The sequence below is a fragment of the Schistocerca nitens genome, chromosome 11 (genome assembly GCF_023898315.1).
Source record: "Schistocerca nitens isolate TAMUIC-IGC-003100 chromosome 11, iqSchNite1.1, whole genome shotgun sequence".
NCBI lineage: Eukaryota > Metazoa > Arthropoda > Insecta > Orthoptera > Acrididae > Schistocerca > Schistocerca nitens.
Window position 1 is genome coordinate 55153687 of NC_064624.1, and position 15611 is coordinate 55169297.

Genomic DNA, 15611 nt, shown 5'->3' on the forward strand with positions numbered 1-15611 from the left:
GTATTTTGAGAGCTTCATCATGAGTCTACAAGGTGATTAAAGTAAGCAAGAAAGACATCACAAATTTGGAACAAGGTGTACAGTATGGGCATACGGGAAGGCGGTGGGCGTTATGGAATGAATAGGATAATATTTAGACAGAGACCATTTATTGGTGAAAGCATTTTAAAAAGTTGTCACGTAGGCCTAGGGAGGTGAGGGTGAGCCAGAGCATAGAGTCTGGCGAAAAATAGTTTGCGAAGCTAATGGAAGTTGTTGTCTGCCAAAACTAAGTCCACAGTGCCGCAGCACCAGGAGAAGTGGTACAGGGCACGTGTCTGACTTGCAGGTGAGCAAGAATACAAGAGAGCAGGCCCGGCGACGGTCGCCGGGTATATTCGACACACCATCCGGCTTCCTCCGTTCTGATTGGTCGGGACCGAGAAACCTGCGGGGGAGGCAACGGCACTTTCCAGAGCATTACCTGCTAAGCGATGCCTGGGGTGGCGTTACCTCATAAGCACATGAGGGAGGCGTGTGATCAAGGTGCCCTTCCTCGGTGCTGACTTCCTGTTACTAGACCGTGGGACGAAAGAATTTACAGGCAGCTAACACTGCCGGCTGTGGCTTGGCTGCAATGGAAAAATGAAGTTACCATTTGAAAGCCCATATAATAAAGTAAAATCCTCTACTGTCTGGCTCATCCTTTACAAAGGTGAGCAGCGGTTGGGGCAATGTTGAGCAGGAGATGGACCATGTACTTTTTGGATGCTGGTATAGAGGGATGGGGCTCCAGTGGTGACAAGTAATGTATGTGACAGGAGTGGGACAGACACAGATTTCAGACAGTCTAGGAGATGGTTGGTGTCTTTAACAAATGAGGGAAGTCTTTGTACTATAGGTTGCAGGTGTTAATAAAGAAAGGCAGATATACATTTGGTTAGTGCTTTGAAGCCAGCAACTATGAGATGACTAGTGTGATTGGGTTTGTGGATCTTAGGAGGAAGGTAAAACGTGGGGGTGCAAGTTTCGTGTGGGGTAAGAAGTTCTGCGGACTGAAGTGAAGGGCCCGAGGTTTTAAGGACGGACTATACGAGGTCAGTTTTTATCACAAGGATATAATCTCAATGGAAGACGTTTTACATAGAGGTGTCAGACAGTTGGCATACACCCTCGCTTACATGCTACTGTTGCTCACGTAATATAGTGCTATATCCCTTCTCAGCGAGGAGGATACTGATGGAGTCGTCAGTTTTTAGGTAACAAAAAGCCTGCAAAGGAGAGGTTAGCATTGCTTCACAGCCCTTGCACCACAAACATGGTCTCAATTTACATTAATGTCTTTGGTCTCAGCATTTACTCTCAGTAGCTACTCCTTTCTTCACTACCTGTGTCTGTTATTTTCTGTCTTGTCTATTTTTCTCTGTCCTCCATCTGTACCACATATAATGCACTTACCTTTCCACTCTTATTAACTCTTGCACTATGCTTTGTCTGTAATCTCTGTCTTGCTTATTACTCTATCTTCCATCTTTAAGTCCTCAATTTTCACTTCTCGTGCAGCAGCAGCAGCAGGAGAACACACATATAAATGCATTTAAATTTGCAAAGTTTTGGAGCCAGAAGTTCCTCCTTCTGGCAGAAGGGTTAAAGGGGAGGAAGAGAGACGATGACAAAGGGTTGGTGAGATTTAAGAAATGGGGGGAGTTTGAAAAAGTCACCCAGAACCCCAGGTCTGGGGAGACTTACCGCACAGGATGAGAGGGAAAGACTCAGTCCTCCTCGTCCTGTTTGGTAAGTCTCCCCTAACCTGGGGTTCTGGATGGCTTTTGCCAGCTCTCCTCATATCCTAAACCTTACCAATCATTTTCATTCACCCTTCTTCCTCCCCCTTCAACCCTTCTGCCAGGAGGCGGAACCTCTGGTTCCAAAAGCTTGCAGATTTAAATACCTTTATATGTGTGTTCTCCTACAGCTGCTTGATGAGTAGATCTTTTTTATCCATTCAATTTAATTAAATTTTATTCTATGGTGGAGAATATAAAGAGCTATAATCTTCTGCTACTAGAGGTATAAGAAAATTAGTGAAATACTTCAGCAGTCAGGGCCTCTAGATCAATCATCAGATCTCAGTTACTAGCATTTAAAACAGACAGTTTTTACAACACCAGTATAAATAATATATGTGACATTTCAACAACATAAACTGGCAGTTGTAAATTTCAGATTGCATACTCTGATGAAAGTCTGTGGCAAACAAATCACATTAATTTTGTATTTGGAAAAGTGAGTAGTGGCTTAAATATCCTTAGTCAGCTCACAAATACAGTTCATAGCTACACATTAAAAATAGCGTACTGTGGAAAAATGTAGACCGGCAATGGCAAGGAAAGCCTGTCTGAAGAAGAGAAACTTGTTAACTTCCAGTATAGATTTAAGTATCAGGAAGTCTTTTCTGAAAGTATTTGTATGGAAGTGAAACATGGACAACAAATAGCTTAGACAAGAAGAGAATAGAAGCTTTTGAAATGTGGTGCTATAGAAGAATGCTGAAGATTAGATGGGTAGACCATGCAACTAATGAGGTGGTACTGAATAGAATTGGGAAGAAGAGGAATTTGTGGCACAACTTGACTAGAAGAAGGGATCGGTAGGTAGGACATGTTCTGAGGCATCGAGGGATCACCAGTTTAGTATCAGAGGGCAGCGTGGAGGATAAAAATCGTATAGGGAGACCAAGAGATGAACGCACTAAGCAGATTCAGAAGGATGTAGGTTGCAGTAGGTGCTTGGAGGTGAAGAAGCTTGTAGAGGATAGAGCAGCATGGAGAGCTGCATGAAATCAGTCTCTGGACTGGAGACCACAACAACAACAACAGTCACAGAGAATCATGTCATGAAGTTTTTTAAATCAACCAACTGAAGTTATCAAGAACAATAACGCACTTTATCAAAGCACCAAAACAAAACATAACTACTTTCGGAAAAGAACAAAATTAAAACTTACAGAGTGAAACCCATGCATAAATAGCTTGATTTTGTTTACCAAACTACATACGAACATGCAAGGGGATTGATTTTAACACCAAATTAATATTTTTTTTGACAGAAAAATGGTTGTATCATTCAATGAATTTTAAGACACTGCTTATGATACAAACCAGTAGCATATCAGCCACAGAGTAATAAATGTATAGATACAAGATATTATTATACTGTGTAACATATTTTTTTAAATTTACTGTTACATTATATCTGACATTTGCAAAAACTGCAACTGTGATAACTCCATGCAAAGAAAAAGTAAATAAATAAATAAATAGAAGTTTATTTTGTAATTCTTCTACAAGTTGCTTTCTTTAATTAACAGGAAGATTGCAATAAATTATTACAACACACATATTAGGAAATCAGCTTGGTTATCTGCTTACAATTTTTCTTTTATGATACTGTTCAGCTAATTCTGTGCACACATAATCATTTGATGTATGCCAAGAGTTTATTCTCAACTTATTGTGCAAATCTTCAATTTAAGATTATACCTCTTAACGGATGGATTACAAAAGCATTTTAAATTTTTAAACTAGATCTACAATTAGGGTGACCTCTAGTGAATCAGGACAAAAATTTGAAAATTTAAAATACCGGTTTTAGTGTTATTAGAAGCTGTAAGTTTTCTAGTTCATTCTTTACCATAACATTTAAGGAACAAATTAGAGGCATAACACTTCTGTAATGAAACACATAGAGTGTGTATTCAAAATAAAAATTAGCAACCAAATGTCCCTACTTACCCATGCCAGTGAGGATGAACTAAACAGTCACTTAGGTAAACTGGACAGTGCTACAATAACATTTCTTCTCCTTTTGTCATCTACCGAACATATTTAATATGGAGATATACTGAGAATCTCAGGACAACTTGCATTCTTCTGAATGTCTTTTTTAAAATACACATCTACCACAAAGAAACTTCTTGTTTGCCTCAGCCACCCCACACATTTCCTGGTCCCACTTCTTTCCCCTTCATCCCAATTTTGATGATATACAGCCACTGTATTTTATACAACTAAACCCACACATTGCATCTTCTTCCTCTGATTCTGAGCATGATGTTACTGGCAGCACCCTATTTCCCTCCCCCCCCCCCCTTTTTCCTCCAACTTCTGTTTCAATTCTTCACTTTTTTCCTTTCTGTAACATATTTTCATGGAGATGTTAAGTGAACTGCTCGCTGCTTCCTTCTTGATGCATTGTGGCATTGTGGTCCATTTGTTTCATAATAGGCAGAAGTAGACAGTGGAAAGATACCAAAGGTGATGTGGAGCCTGTCTACTTTCAGTGCTGGTTTCTGTTGTTGTAGGAACAGGACAATGATTGGGCACAGCAGCATATTCAGCAGCTTCCTCTGTTGTCATGCAACCAGGGAGAAAATCGCGTTCTGAGAGAGCATTTGCACTGAATGGATAAACCCCAGTTGATCTGAACCCACTCTCAGCAACAGCAGCCATCGCTGCAGTGAACTAGGCTGTTTTGAAAACCTTTCCAAAAGATAGAACTTGTTGCTTTGTCTTTCCTCCAGGTTGTTTCTCACAAAAGTACTGCACTCAATGTCACAATATGACTTCAATACTTGAAAAAATAAACTACCTAATAGTTGAAGTCCCTGAGTTGTATGACTAGACTGTATGTCATTTTCCACACAAACCTCCATGCCTTTTCACTCTTATGGGAAGTGTGTCCATCCAGAAGTAAGAGACATCTTCCAGGAACCCAATGAGTTTGAAAATAATGCAACCATTTCAAAAAGGCATCTTCATTTATCCAAACTGAGTCTGACATTGTTACCAACGAGCCACTAGGAAAACCACCAGAAAATTAAATATTTAACTTTTTGCTTTTAAATATTGTCATCAGCAAAACGCAGTTTCCGAAGGAGTTCGTGCAAGCAAGAACGATAACAAGTTCACTCCTCTTGATGCAAGTCTGCAGATAGATGGCTTTGGAAAGTTTCATTGCAAATATATTGTTGCTTGGTCTAGCATTCATTTGAAAACCTGATTAACCACAATTATAACACAATTGCAGCTCATGAAACAAATTAAGTTCTCCCAAGGTTTTACCTAACAAGTAAAATATTGCTCAGTGTCATTTTCATTAAGGCACTTGTAACAATACAAAGAGAGATCTTCAGCCTTCCTGAACGATATTTCAGGACTGCGCTTACAAAAAACAATAAGCCTACAATTTTTGCCTTTAAGTCTTTTGGAAACTTATGTTCAATTTCATTTTACTCTGTAAAGAAAAAAGCAACTTTTTCCAACATGAACCCACAAGATGACGAACAAAGCACCCGTTCTTCTAACTGCTTGTCTTATTTGACAGTAAACATAGTCTGTCCACCCGTCTTTTTTCGACAATCATCATTACAACTTTGTAGATAACAGCGGCAACACAAACAAGGCACAACAAATAGCTCTGCAGCATGACACGTGGTCCTCCCTCGACAACTTTGCACGTATCATCTTCAGCTCAATCACATTTATCTTTAACCATCTGTGAGAGAATAGTAAAAACTAAATCGGAAAATGTGCTGTCCCTATTTTGCTTTAATTTAGTGTCCCTATTCACCTAAAGAGTAGTGTTTTTAGCTACAGAGGTTGGTAACAGTGAAACCATTTTCCACGGATGGAAGAAGTGCTGTAACTTCATTTCAGATCTCGGATTTAAAAACTACGAGAAACAAATACATAATCAGAGTAACAATTCACTTATTACACTACATTTAAAGAAACAGAATATTCGTAAGCAAAAGTTTCTGTTGCTCTTACCCTTAATAACTGGTATTTTTTATGAGACATTCAGAACACAACACTAGACTGGTAGCCTGTCAGGCAGTTTCCTGATACATGAATCCTGATACATAATCTGAAGTTGGCAGCACCTTCTTATATACAGGGTGGTCCATTGATAGTGATCGGGCCAAATATCTCATGAAATAAGCATCAAACGAAAAAACTACAAAGAACGAAACTCGTCTAGCTTGAAGGGAGAAACCAGATGGCGCTATGGTTGGCCAGCTAGATGGCACTGCCACAGGTCAAACGGATATCAACTGCGTTTTTTAAAAATAGGAACCCCTATTTTTTATTACATATTCGTGTAGTACGTAAAGAAATATGAATGTTTTAGTTGGACCACTTTTTTCGCTTTGTGATAGATGGCGCTGTAATAGTCACAAATGTATAAGTACGTGGTATCACGTAACATTCTGCCAGTGTGGACGGTATTTGCTTCGTGATACATTACCCATGTTAAAATGGACCATTTACGAATTGTGGAGATGGTCAATATCATGTTGATGTATGGCTATTGTGATCAAAATGCCCAATGGCGAGTACTATGTATGCTGCTCAGTATCCAGGACGACATCATCCAAGTGTCCGGACCGTTCGCCAGATAGTTACGTTATTTAAGGAAACAGGAAGTGTTCAGCCACATGTGAGATGTCAACCACGACCTGCAACAAATGATGATGCCGAGGTAGGTGTTTTAGCTGCTGTCGCAGCTAATCCACACATCAGCAGCATATAAATTGTGCGAGAATCGGGAATCTCAAAAACGACGGTGTTGAGAATGCTACATCAACATCGACTGCACCCATACCGTATTTCTGTGCACCAGGAATTGCATGGTGACGACTTTCAACGTCATGTACAGTTCTGCCACTGGGCACAAGAGAAATTACGGGATGATGACAGATTTTTTGCACGCGTTCTATTTAGCGACGAAGCGTCATTCACCAACAGCGGTAACGTAAACCGGCATAATATGCACTATTGGCCAACAGAAAATCCACGACAGCTGCAACGAGTGGAACATCAGCGACCTTGGTGGGTTAATGTATGGTGCGTCATTATGGGAGGAAGGATAATTGGTCCCCATTTTATCGATGGCAATCTAAATGATGCAATGTATGCTGATTTCCTACGTAATGTTCTACCGATGTTACTACAAGATGTTTCACTGCATGACAGAATGGCGATGTACCTCCAACATGATGGATGTCCGGCACATAGCTCGAGTGCGGTTGAAGCGGTATTGAATACCATATTTCCTGACAGATGGATTGGTCGTTGAAGCACCATACCGTGGCCCGCATGTTCACCGGATCTGACATCCCAGATTTCTTTCTATGGGGAAAGTTGAAGGATATTTGTTATCTTGATCCATCAACAACGCCTGACAACATGCGTCAGTGAATTGTCAATGCATGTGCCAGCATTACGGAAGGCAAACTACTCGCTGTTGAGAGGAATGTCGTTACACGTATTGCCAAATACATTGAGGTTGACGGACATCATTTTGAGCATTTATTGCATTAATGTGGTATTTACAGGTAATCACGCTGTAACAGCATGCGTTCTCAGAAATGATAAGTTCATAAAGGTACATGTATCACATTGGAACAACCGAAATAAAATGCTCAAACGTACCAACGTTCTGTATTTTAATTTAAGAAACCTACATGTTACCAACTGTTCGTCTAAAATTGTGAGCCATATGTTTGTGACTATTAAAGTGCCATCTATCACAAAGCGAAACAAATGGTCCAACTAAAATATGCATATTTCTTTAAGTACTACACAAATATGTAATAAAAAATGGGGGTTCCTATTTTTAAAAAATGCAGTTGATATCCATTTGACCTATTGCGGTGTCATCTAGCAGGCCAACCATAGCGTCATCTGGTTTCCCCCTTCAAGCTAGACAAGTTTCGTTCTTAGTAGTTTCTTCGTTTGACGCTTATTTCGTGAGATATTTGGCCCGGTCAGGATCAATGGACCACCCTGTACAGTTCATTTCTACTGAAGAATAAAAATTATATAACTGTCCCCATTTAGCCACTATCCTGATTCCCCAAGCTTCCCTAATAAGAAATACTGAAAATCAAATTTTTGTTGACTCTGGAAGCCACTAGACAGGCAACCTGGCAACTGGAACCAGGTGACAATTTTAGCAATTCAGTAATATAGACGAACAAGAACTGAAAGGGAACAATAAGAATGGAAGATCACGAACCGAGTACTCAGATTAAAAAGGTGTAGCACACCTACCATTCAATCTATACATCGAAGAAGCTACGACAGAAATAAAAGAAGAGTTCAATAGTTGGATTACAATTCAGGCTGAAATAATGTCAATGAGAAGAATCGGTGATGACACTGCCATCCTCAGTGAAAGTGGGAAAGAAATGCAACACCTGTTAAATGGAATTAACAATCTAATGAGCACACACTACAGATTGCTTCTCCCATCAGGCACAGTGGCTGGCGGTCCAGTCTCGGTGGCCAGATATATGTGGTCATGTGTGTTGTACTCTAACCTGTCTGCAGGTTAGCAACGTTCTAAGTCCAGTTTATGTGCCTTTTGATAAGTCAGTGCCTCTACTATTTGAATAACTTGATGTTTCTAAGAAGTCTACAGTTGCTTCAACACCTCTACGTACTGACCATTTGTCCTTTCGCTTGTTGGAAAACTAGCTCTCAACTGAAAAGTTTACGAACAGTCGGTGGTGTCCACATTGTGTGACGGGGGAGAGAATGAAAGCTACAGCCACTTACCTCTTCAAACCTCGAGAGCTGAGATGGCTGCTCATCTTCTGCCTCTGTCTTGATTCCTTCAATCTTCGGGTACAACAATGGGATTGTTTCATCGTCTTCCACCTGGATGTGACTCTCCGTCTCCTTCAAACTGCTTTCCCTCGTTCCATTAACAGGTGGTGAGGTTTCGGTATCTGTTTCTTCTATTTTAACATTAACTTCGCTGTGCACTGAAATCTGAAAGCATAAAATAACTTATTACTGATTTAAATTATACTGAAAATTGTGAAATACAGCAGGCAACCACAAATCCAGGTTAATGCCAACCCGAGACTCCACGCATAATCGAAAATAAATGTGTTATTACCAGAAATTGTTATTTTATTTTGAAAATACGCTACACTATTTGAGCAAAACTATCTGGCCGCCTCTTAGTGGACATAAATATGGGGTCTGTACCCTTCACTTTTACGATTGCCCGAACTCTGCTGGGTACACCTCAGATAAGGTCTCCAAATGTCTGTGGAGGAATGACATCCTATTCTTTCTCGAGAGCTGCAACATGAGAAAACAGTGATGTCAGACACTGGGATGTGGAGCGAATCCACATTCTTATTCACCCGAAAGGTGTTCTGCTGTGTTCAGGTGAGGTCTCTGGACGGGCCAGTCGATTTCAGGAATGTTGTTGCACACGAACCACTGCCTCACAGATTCTGCTTTATGACAGGGTGCACTGTTATGCAGATACAATCGGTCATCGTCTCCAAACTGTTCTTCTACTGTACGCGTACACAATAATGTAAAATCTGTTCATATCCTTCTGCATTTAGTACTTTTGTAAGTACAATAAGGAGACTGACACCCTATACAACAAAAAATACTCCTGTGCCGTAAAACCACCTCCTTCCCACTTTATCGCTGGCACTACACACAGTGGCAGATAACATTCGCCAAACCCAAACCCTTCCATTAGATTGCAACAGAATACGGCATGACTCATCACTTGGAATTATCCACCCACAAGCCAGTGGCACTGATCTTTATACCATCACAAATGTCACTTGGCATTAAGTACAGAAATACGAGGGCGGTTTGAAAAGGTCTCAGAATCACCACGAGAAGTCAGCACTAGTGTGACGAGCTGTTCACGTGATATTCATTGGACTGTTGCCCTAAACATGTGCCACGTTAGCTCAGAAGTGAGCTTTAGTGGTGACGTGGCTCTGCTGTTGTTCCTGTGTAGTGATTTACGAAGGCGGACAAAAATCGAGATTCGAGGAGTGATTAAGTACTTCTTAAAGAAAGGTACAGAAGCGAAGGACATTCGTGCCGATTTTCAGAATACACTGGGGGATTCTACTCCTTTCTATTCCAACTGTTGCCAAGTGGACAAACGAATTTAAATTCGGTCGGGAGAACTCAGACGATCCGCGCAGCGGTGGGCCGAAACTGTCACTACTCCAGAAATCGTTGCAAAAGTGCACAAAATGGTCACGGAGGATCGCCGATTGAAAGTGTGTGAATTGCTCATGCTCGCCAGGTGTCATCTGAAAGGGTACATCACATTTTAACTGAAGAATCAGAATTGAAAAAATTATCCACAAGACGTGTGCCGCAACTCTCGATGTCAGATTGAAAACGCACGACAACGGACATATCGGAACAATGTTTGGCCCATTTTAGGAGAAACAAACAAGATTTCTTGCCCCGGTTTGTGACCGCAGATGAAACTTTGGTGCACTACTATACCCCAGAGACAAAACAACAGTCAAAGCTGTGTAAATGTGCTGATTCTCCACCACCAAAGAAAGCAAAGACAATTCCTTCAGAGGGAAAGGTCACGGCACCAGTGTTCCGGGATGCGAAGGGGATTCTGTTTGTGGATTATCTCCTCACTGGGCACACAATTACAGGAGAATTCTATGCTAACCTCCCGGACAAACTGCATACAAAAGATACATGAAAAAAGGTCAGGTTTAGCAAGGAAGAGACAATGCACGCCCGCACACACGTGCCGTTGCCATGGCAAAATTACACAAACTAAGGTACGAATTGTTACCACACCCACCTTATTCACCTGATACGGCTCCGTCAGACTTCCATCTCTTCCAAAAACTGAAAATTTTTCTCAGTGGATGAAGATTCACTTCAAATGAAGAAGTGATAGCCAGAGTTGACAACTATTTTGCAGGCCTAGAGGAAACTCATTTTCGAGATGAGATAAAAGCACTGGAACATCATTGGACCGAGTGCATTAGTCTACAAGGAGACTACATTGAAAAATAAAAAGAGTTTCAGTGATATAAGTACTTTTTTTTTTCTATTCTGTTCTGAGAACTTTTCAAACCACCCTCGTATATGGCTTACGAGGAACTGCTCAACCAAAATCTGTGGCTTACGAAGAGCTGCTCAATCACTGTAATCCACTCTTTTTAACTCCATACTCACATTCGTTGTGCTACTCGACTGTTGGTAGCACTTTGAAACTCACAAGTCATTCCCTCTGTTGCTTTTGAGCAGTTTTTTACAACCATCCTCTGTCAGTACACGAGGTCTCCCAGGTCTCAGTTTAGCTGTGCCAGTTCCTTCACTTTTCTGCTTCATAATCACCTCACCACAAAAAAAGTCAATGTGGGCACATTCACAAGGGTCGCAATGTCTCTGACGACTAGTTCACGTTCGAAGTCACTGAGTGCTCCCGAGCAATCCATTCCACTTTTACTGCTTCTCTACTGACAATACAATATTCTCCATTCTAGTTATACTGGCGATTCTGCCTCTCGTGACATCTGGCGATCGACTCCTGCGGTGTCACAAACTATTTTGTACGAAATAGCGTGTCACACTTGAGGTTTAACTTAGCTGACGGGTCTCTTAAGGTGTGTAAGTTAGGCAAAAACAACAGACAGCCTACCGTGTGGGTAATTCTGCACAGTGACGGAGTAATCTGAGGGAGCCATGTGTCTGGGGAGCAGAACAGTTATTAAAGCATTGCCACCTGCTAAAATGTTAGACAGCTTACTCTGTGCAGGTGCCACTCCAGATCTGAGCTCGGTCCACAGAAAGGTGTCGATTTGGACCTCGAGTGACAATCTGTCACATAGGGAACGCTGTCTGCTCAGGCGATTGTAATACTAATCTGGTGTTCTGAAAGATGTTGATGTGAAACATTGTTTATGATGCTGAAGAATATGTAAGTTAATCTGATGTCTGATTATCTGTTGATTTGGTGACATTACTAGGAGCACAGTCTCTCTTGCAGCTCCACACTTAACTGCCAAGTGAAGAAGAACAATTAGCACGGCAGTAGTGTGCCCGGTCTTCTACTGCGAAAGGTGACCAAATTATTTATAGAAATCATGAGTATTCAAAACACCTGACGAGATGGTATAACCACTTGCACACACTACACACATAAGTACAAAAATCAATCAAACCACTGTCACACCACACTCCATATTACACAGCGATGTCTGGATATTTTGATCAGATAGTGTATCTGTTACATCTGAAAGCCCACAACATTATTTACACACTACTCGTGAGAAATGACAGGTGATCTTTAGCTTGTATTTGGAAGCAGGATAACGTGGGATGGTAGAAGCCAGAAATGAACTGTGCGAGAACACAGCACAACAAAACCTGTATTTAATTTGAGAAAGAACCAGCATGAACCCTGGAAATAAGGAAACAGATCACAAAAGCAACTGTTTGGAATGCAGCCCTACACAGGCGTGAAACTCAGACAATTCAGAAATGAGAGATAAGCTTCTAGGAACCCTAGAAACTTGGTGCTACAGAAGGACGATGGAGATGAGCTGCAAACAGAGAGTTACAAATGAAGAGGTGCATAGAAGAGTACATGAACCGTGTGGAGGCACATCCAAACAAGAAGAGACAAACTGGTTAGATTCATTTAAAGGTGCAATAACATCATTGGAACAGTAGAAGAAGGAGCTACAGAGGGAAGAAATTACCATGGCTGACCGACGATGTCACAGATGTAGCAGATTAAGAGTGATGTAGGGTACGTAAGATATGGGGAAATGAAGAGGAATGCAAATACAGAGTGGAATGGCATACTGCTGCAAACCAGCCTCGAGTTTGAACACTAGAGATGACGACTCCACTAGGGAAGAGCTCGGTAAACATATAGACTTGAAACTGGCCAAGGACACACAGCAAAGTCTGACATGAAAGCAACAGAAAAATATTACGGAGTTCTCCGAGGCTGGGATTGGAGTGCTGATCCTCTTCTGATGAAAAACATGACTCACAAGCATAACAGTGTATTCTAAACAAAAATATTTGTTATAAGTATGAGAAAATACTTCAGGCTTCCTTTTCCTTTTTTTCCAAAAAACCATAAACTGTGCACATGTAATCCATAAACTTGATAATCTGTACCTTGATAATTCATAGCTTACTGTGCTTGCAAAATATTTTGATAAACTGTTAAATGCCTGAAGTCATAAACTAGAATTCTCAGACTTCACTGACTATTGAGAAGGAATACCACCAATCATTAAATAAACCAGAGAAAGAATTAAAACTCCGAAAAATAACAAAGTGAGTGAGGGAAGATGCCACATCTGTTGACTTCTAAAATGGTCACAAACAAATATTATAAAAGATCTGCAAATGATTTTTTGAAGAAATATGGAAAAAAGAAAGTTTCCAAATGAATAGCAAACCACCATAATACATCCTTTTTATAATAAAGATGACAAAAAAGATGTCAATAACAACATAGAAATATCTGTCCTATCAGCTGCCTATAAAATATTTTTCGAAAATTCTATCGAATAAAACTGAAAAAATATCTCCATTAGCAATTACACAAATATCAACAGGCCTTTGGAAGAGGCAGATACTGCCCCGAGCAGATGTTCAATTTCAAATCTATAATGCATCACAGACTAATGAACTCTAAAGATGTTGGCATAACATTCGTTGTTTTCAAGAAGTCACGATGATACAGGAAACACTACATAAACTATTCCAAAAATTTGGTATTAAAATAAACTGGCAAATCTAATAAGCAAAATGCTTACAGACACAGTCTCAAAAGTCAAGTTCATGGGTGAAAGTTCTAAGACCTTTAAAAAAATAGTAGTGTAAGCCTAGCTGATGGTTTGTTTTTAGCCCTCTTCGACTAAGTACTACAAAAAATATTGCAAGGATCTGAAATGAAACATTAAAGAATATTAAGAGTCACAAATACAACTTGAATGAAAGAAACAGTGTATTGAAGTAAGCTGCCTGGTATTAGCAGACAATGTCGATGCATTATATGAAAATCTAGCACACAGAAATACAAGTCAATCTCTTGGAACAGATAACGGTGAAAATACAAAGTTTATCACTGCCATAAAAAACGCACCAAAAATTTTACAGACCCACAATTGTCAAATAGGAAAGGTCAAAAATTTGAAGTACTTATGAGAGATAATTCAAAAATGGCTTAGAAAAGTCTGCCACAGATTACTTGGGAGATTAATGGGACTAAAATGCATGATCATCAGTCTCTTCTCCCTTAGTCACACAGATCTCAAAACCATACCCCAAGGAATCCCATCACTTGAAATCCTGGGAAGGAACAAAATACGTGAAACTATGTGAAGTAGGAAATGAAAGTCAATATTTTGTCTGCTCATGTATCTTGCATACCAGGTGGAATAATGCCTGGTTCTCTCAAGAATCTGTATAATTCTGCTGGAATGTTGTCTACTGCACGGACCTTGTATCCCTTGAGGGCTTTCAGTGCTGTGTCATATCCTTCTTGCAGTATCTAAATTGAAAACATTAACAAAATGGAAAAAAGTGGTAAGAGGTGTCAAAAACGATATAGCAGAACAAAAAAGGATGAGCCGCCCGCTCTGCAACATACTAAAACCCCAGCATAAAAACACAAGAGAGACACAGATGGTGAAAAGACGAACACCATGTCAAACAGACAGGATTAGAGGGGGCAAGAAAGAGTGAAAATAAATGTAGTGTGAAGGCCTGGGAGAGAAGGCCATGTGTCTACCCTTAGATTGAGTGCTAGATGAAACACTCTCATGCTTCAGGAAGTATGTAATAATTACAATTTCAAACAAGGCAGGTGCAAACAGGGTTGAATACTACTGAATAACTGGTTTAATACATCATGGTTAAAAAATATTTACAGAAGAATGAAAAACTGGTAGAACCCTACCTCGGGGAAAATCAGTTTAGATTCCAGCGAAATGTAGGAACATGTGAGGCAAAATGAATTCCTATGTTTACAGCATTTGTAGACTCAGACAAAGCTTTTGACAATGTTAACTGACTACACTGCCTGAAATTTTAAAGGTAACAGGGACAAACTACGGGGCATAAAATATTATTTAAAACTTGTACAGAAACTAGACTGCAGTGCTCAAGAGATACGAAAGGGGAGCAGCGACTGAGTAGGGAGTGAGGCAGAACTGAAGCTTGTCACTGACGCTATTCAGTCTGTCCATTGAGCAAGCTGCCAATGAAACAAAAGAGAAATTTGGAAAGGAAATTCAGGAAGAAGAAATAAATGCTTTGAGATTTGCTGATGACATGGTAATTCTGCCAAAAACAGCAAAGGACTTTGAAGAGATGCTGAAAGAAATGAACAGTTTTGAAGAGAGATCAGAAATGGACACCAACAAAAGTAAGACAAGGAAATGAAATATAGTTGAATCAAATAAAGCAGTGCTGAGAGAATTAGATTAGGAAATGTGACACTAAAAGTAGGAGATGAGTAGCAAAATAACTGATGACAGCAGAAATAGAGAGGATATACAATGCTGATCGTCAACAGCATGAAGAACATTTCTGACAAAGATGAATTTGTTACCCTCTAGAATTATATAAGGTGTCAGGAGTCCTTTTCTGATGGAATCAGTCTTTGGTGTAGCCTCATATGCAAGTGAAATGTGGATGGTACGAAATTCATAAAAGAAGAGAAAAGAAGCTTTGGTGGTATGGTGCTAGGAGAAAGCTGAAGGTTAGACGAGCAGATCGAATAACAAA

At 40.2% G+C, this 15611-nt stretch overlaps 1 protein-coding gene across 1 annotated transcript in view; it reads right to left on the reverse strand.

The window, feature by feature from the left end:
- The window catches only part of LOC126213201 (zinc finger protein 721-like), a 174268-nt gene that overhangs the window by 73385 nt on the left and 85272 nt on the right, over positions 1-15611 (reverse strand). Inside the window, exon 4 of the mRNA XM_049940833.1 lies at positions 8604-8819. Within this exon, the coding sequence (XP_049796790.1) occupies positions 8604-8819 (216 nt within the window). The remainder of the gene's footprint in view (positions 1-8603; positions 8820-15611) is intronic.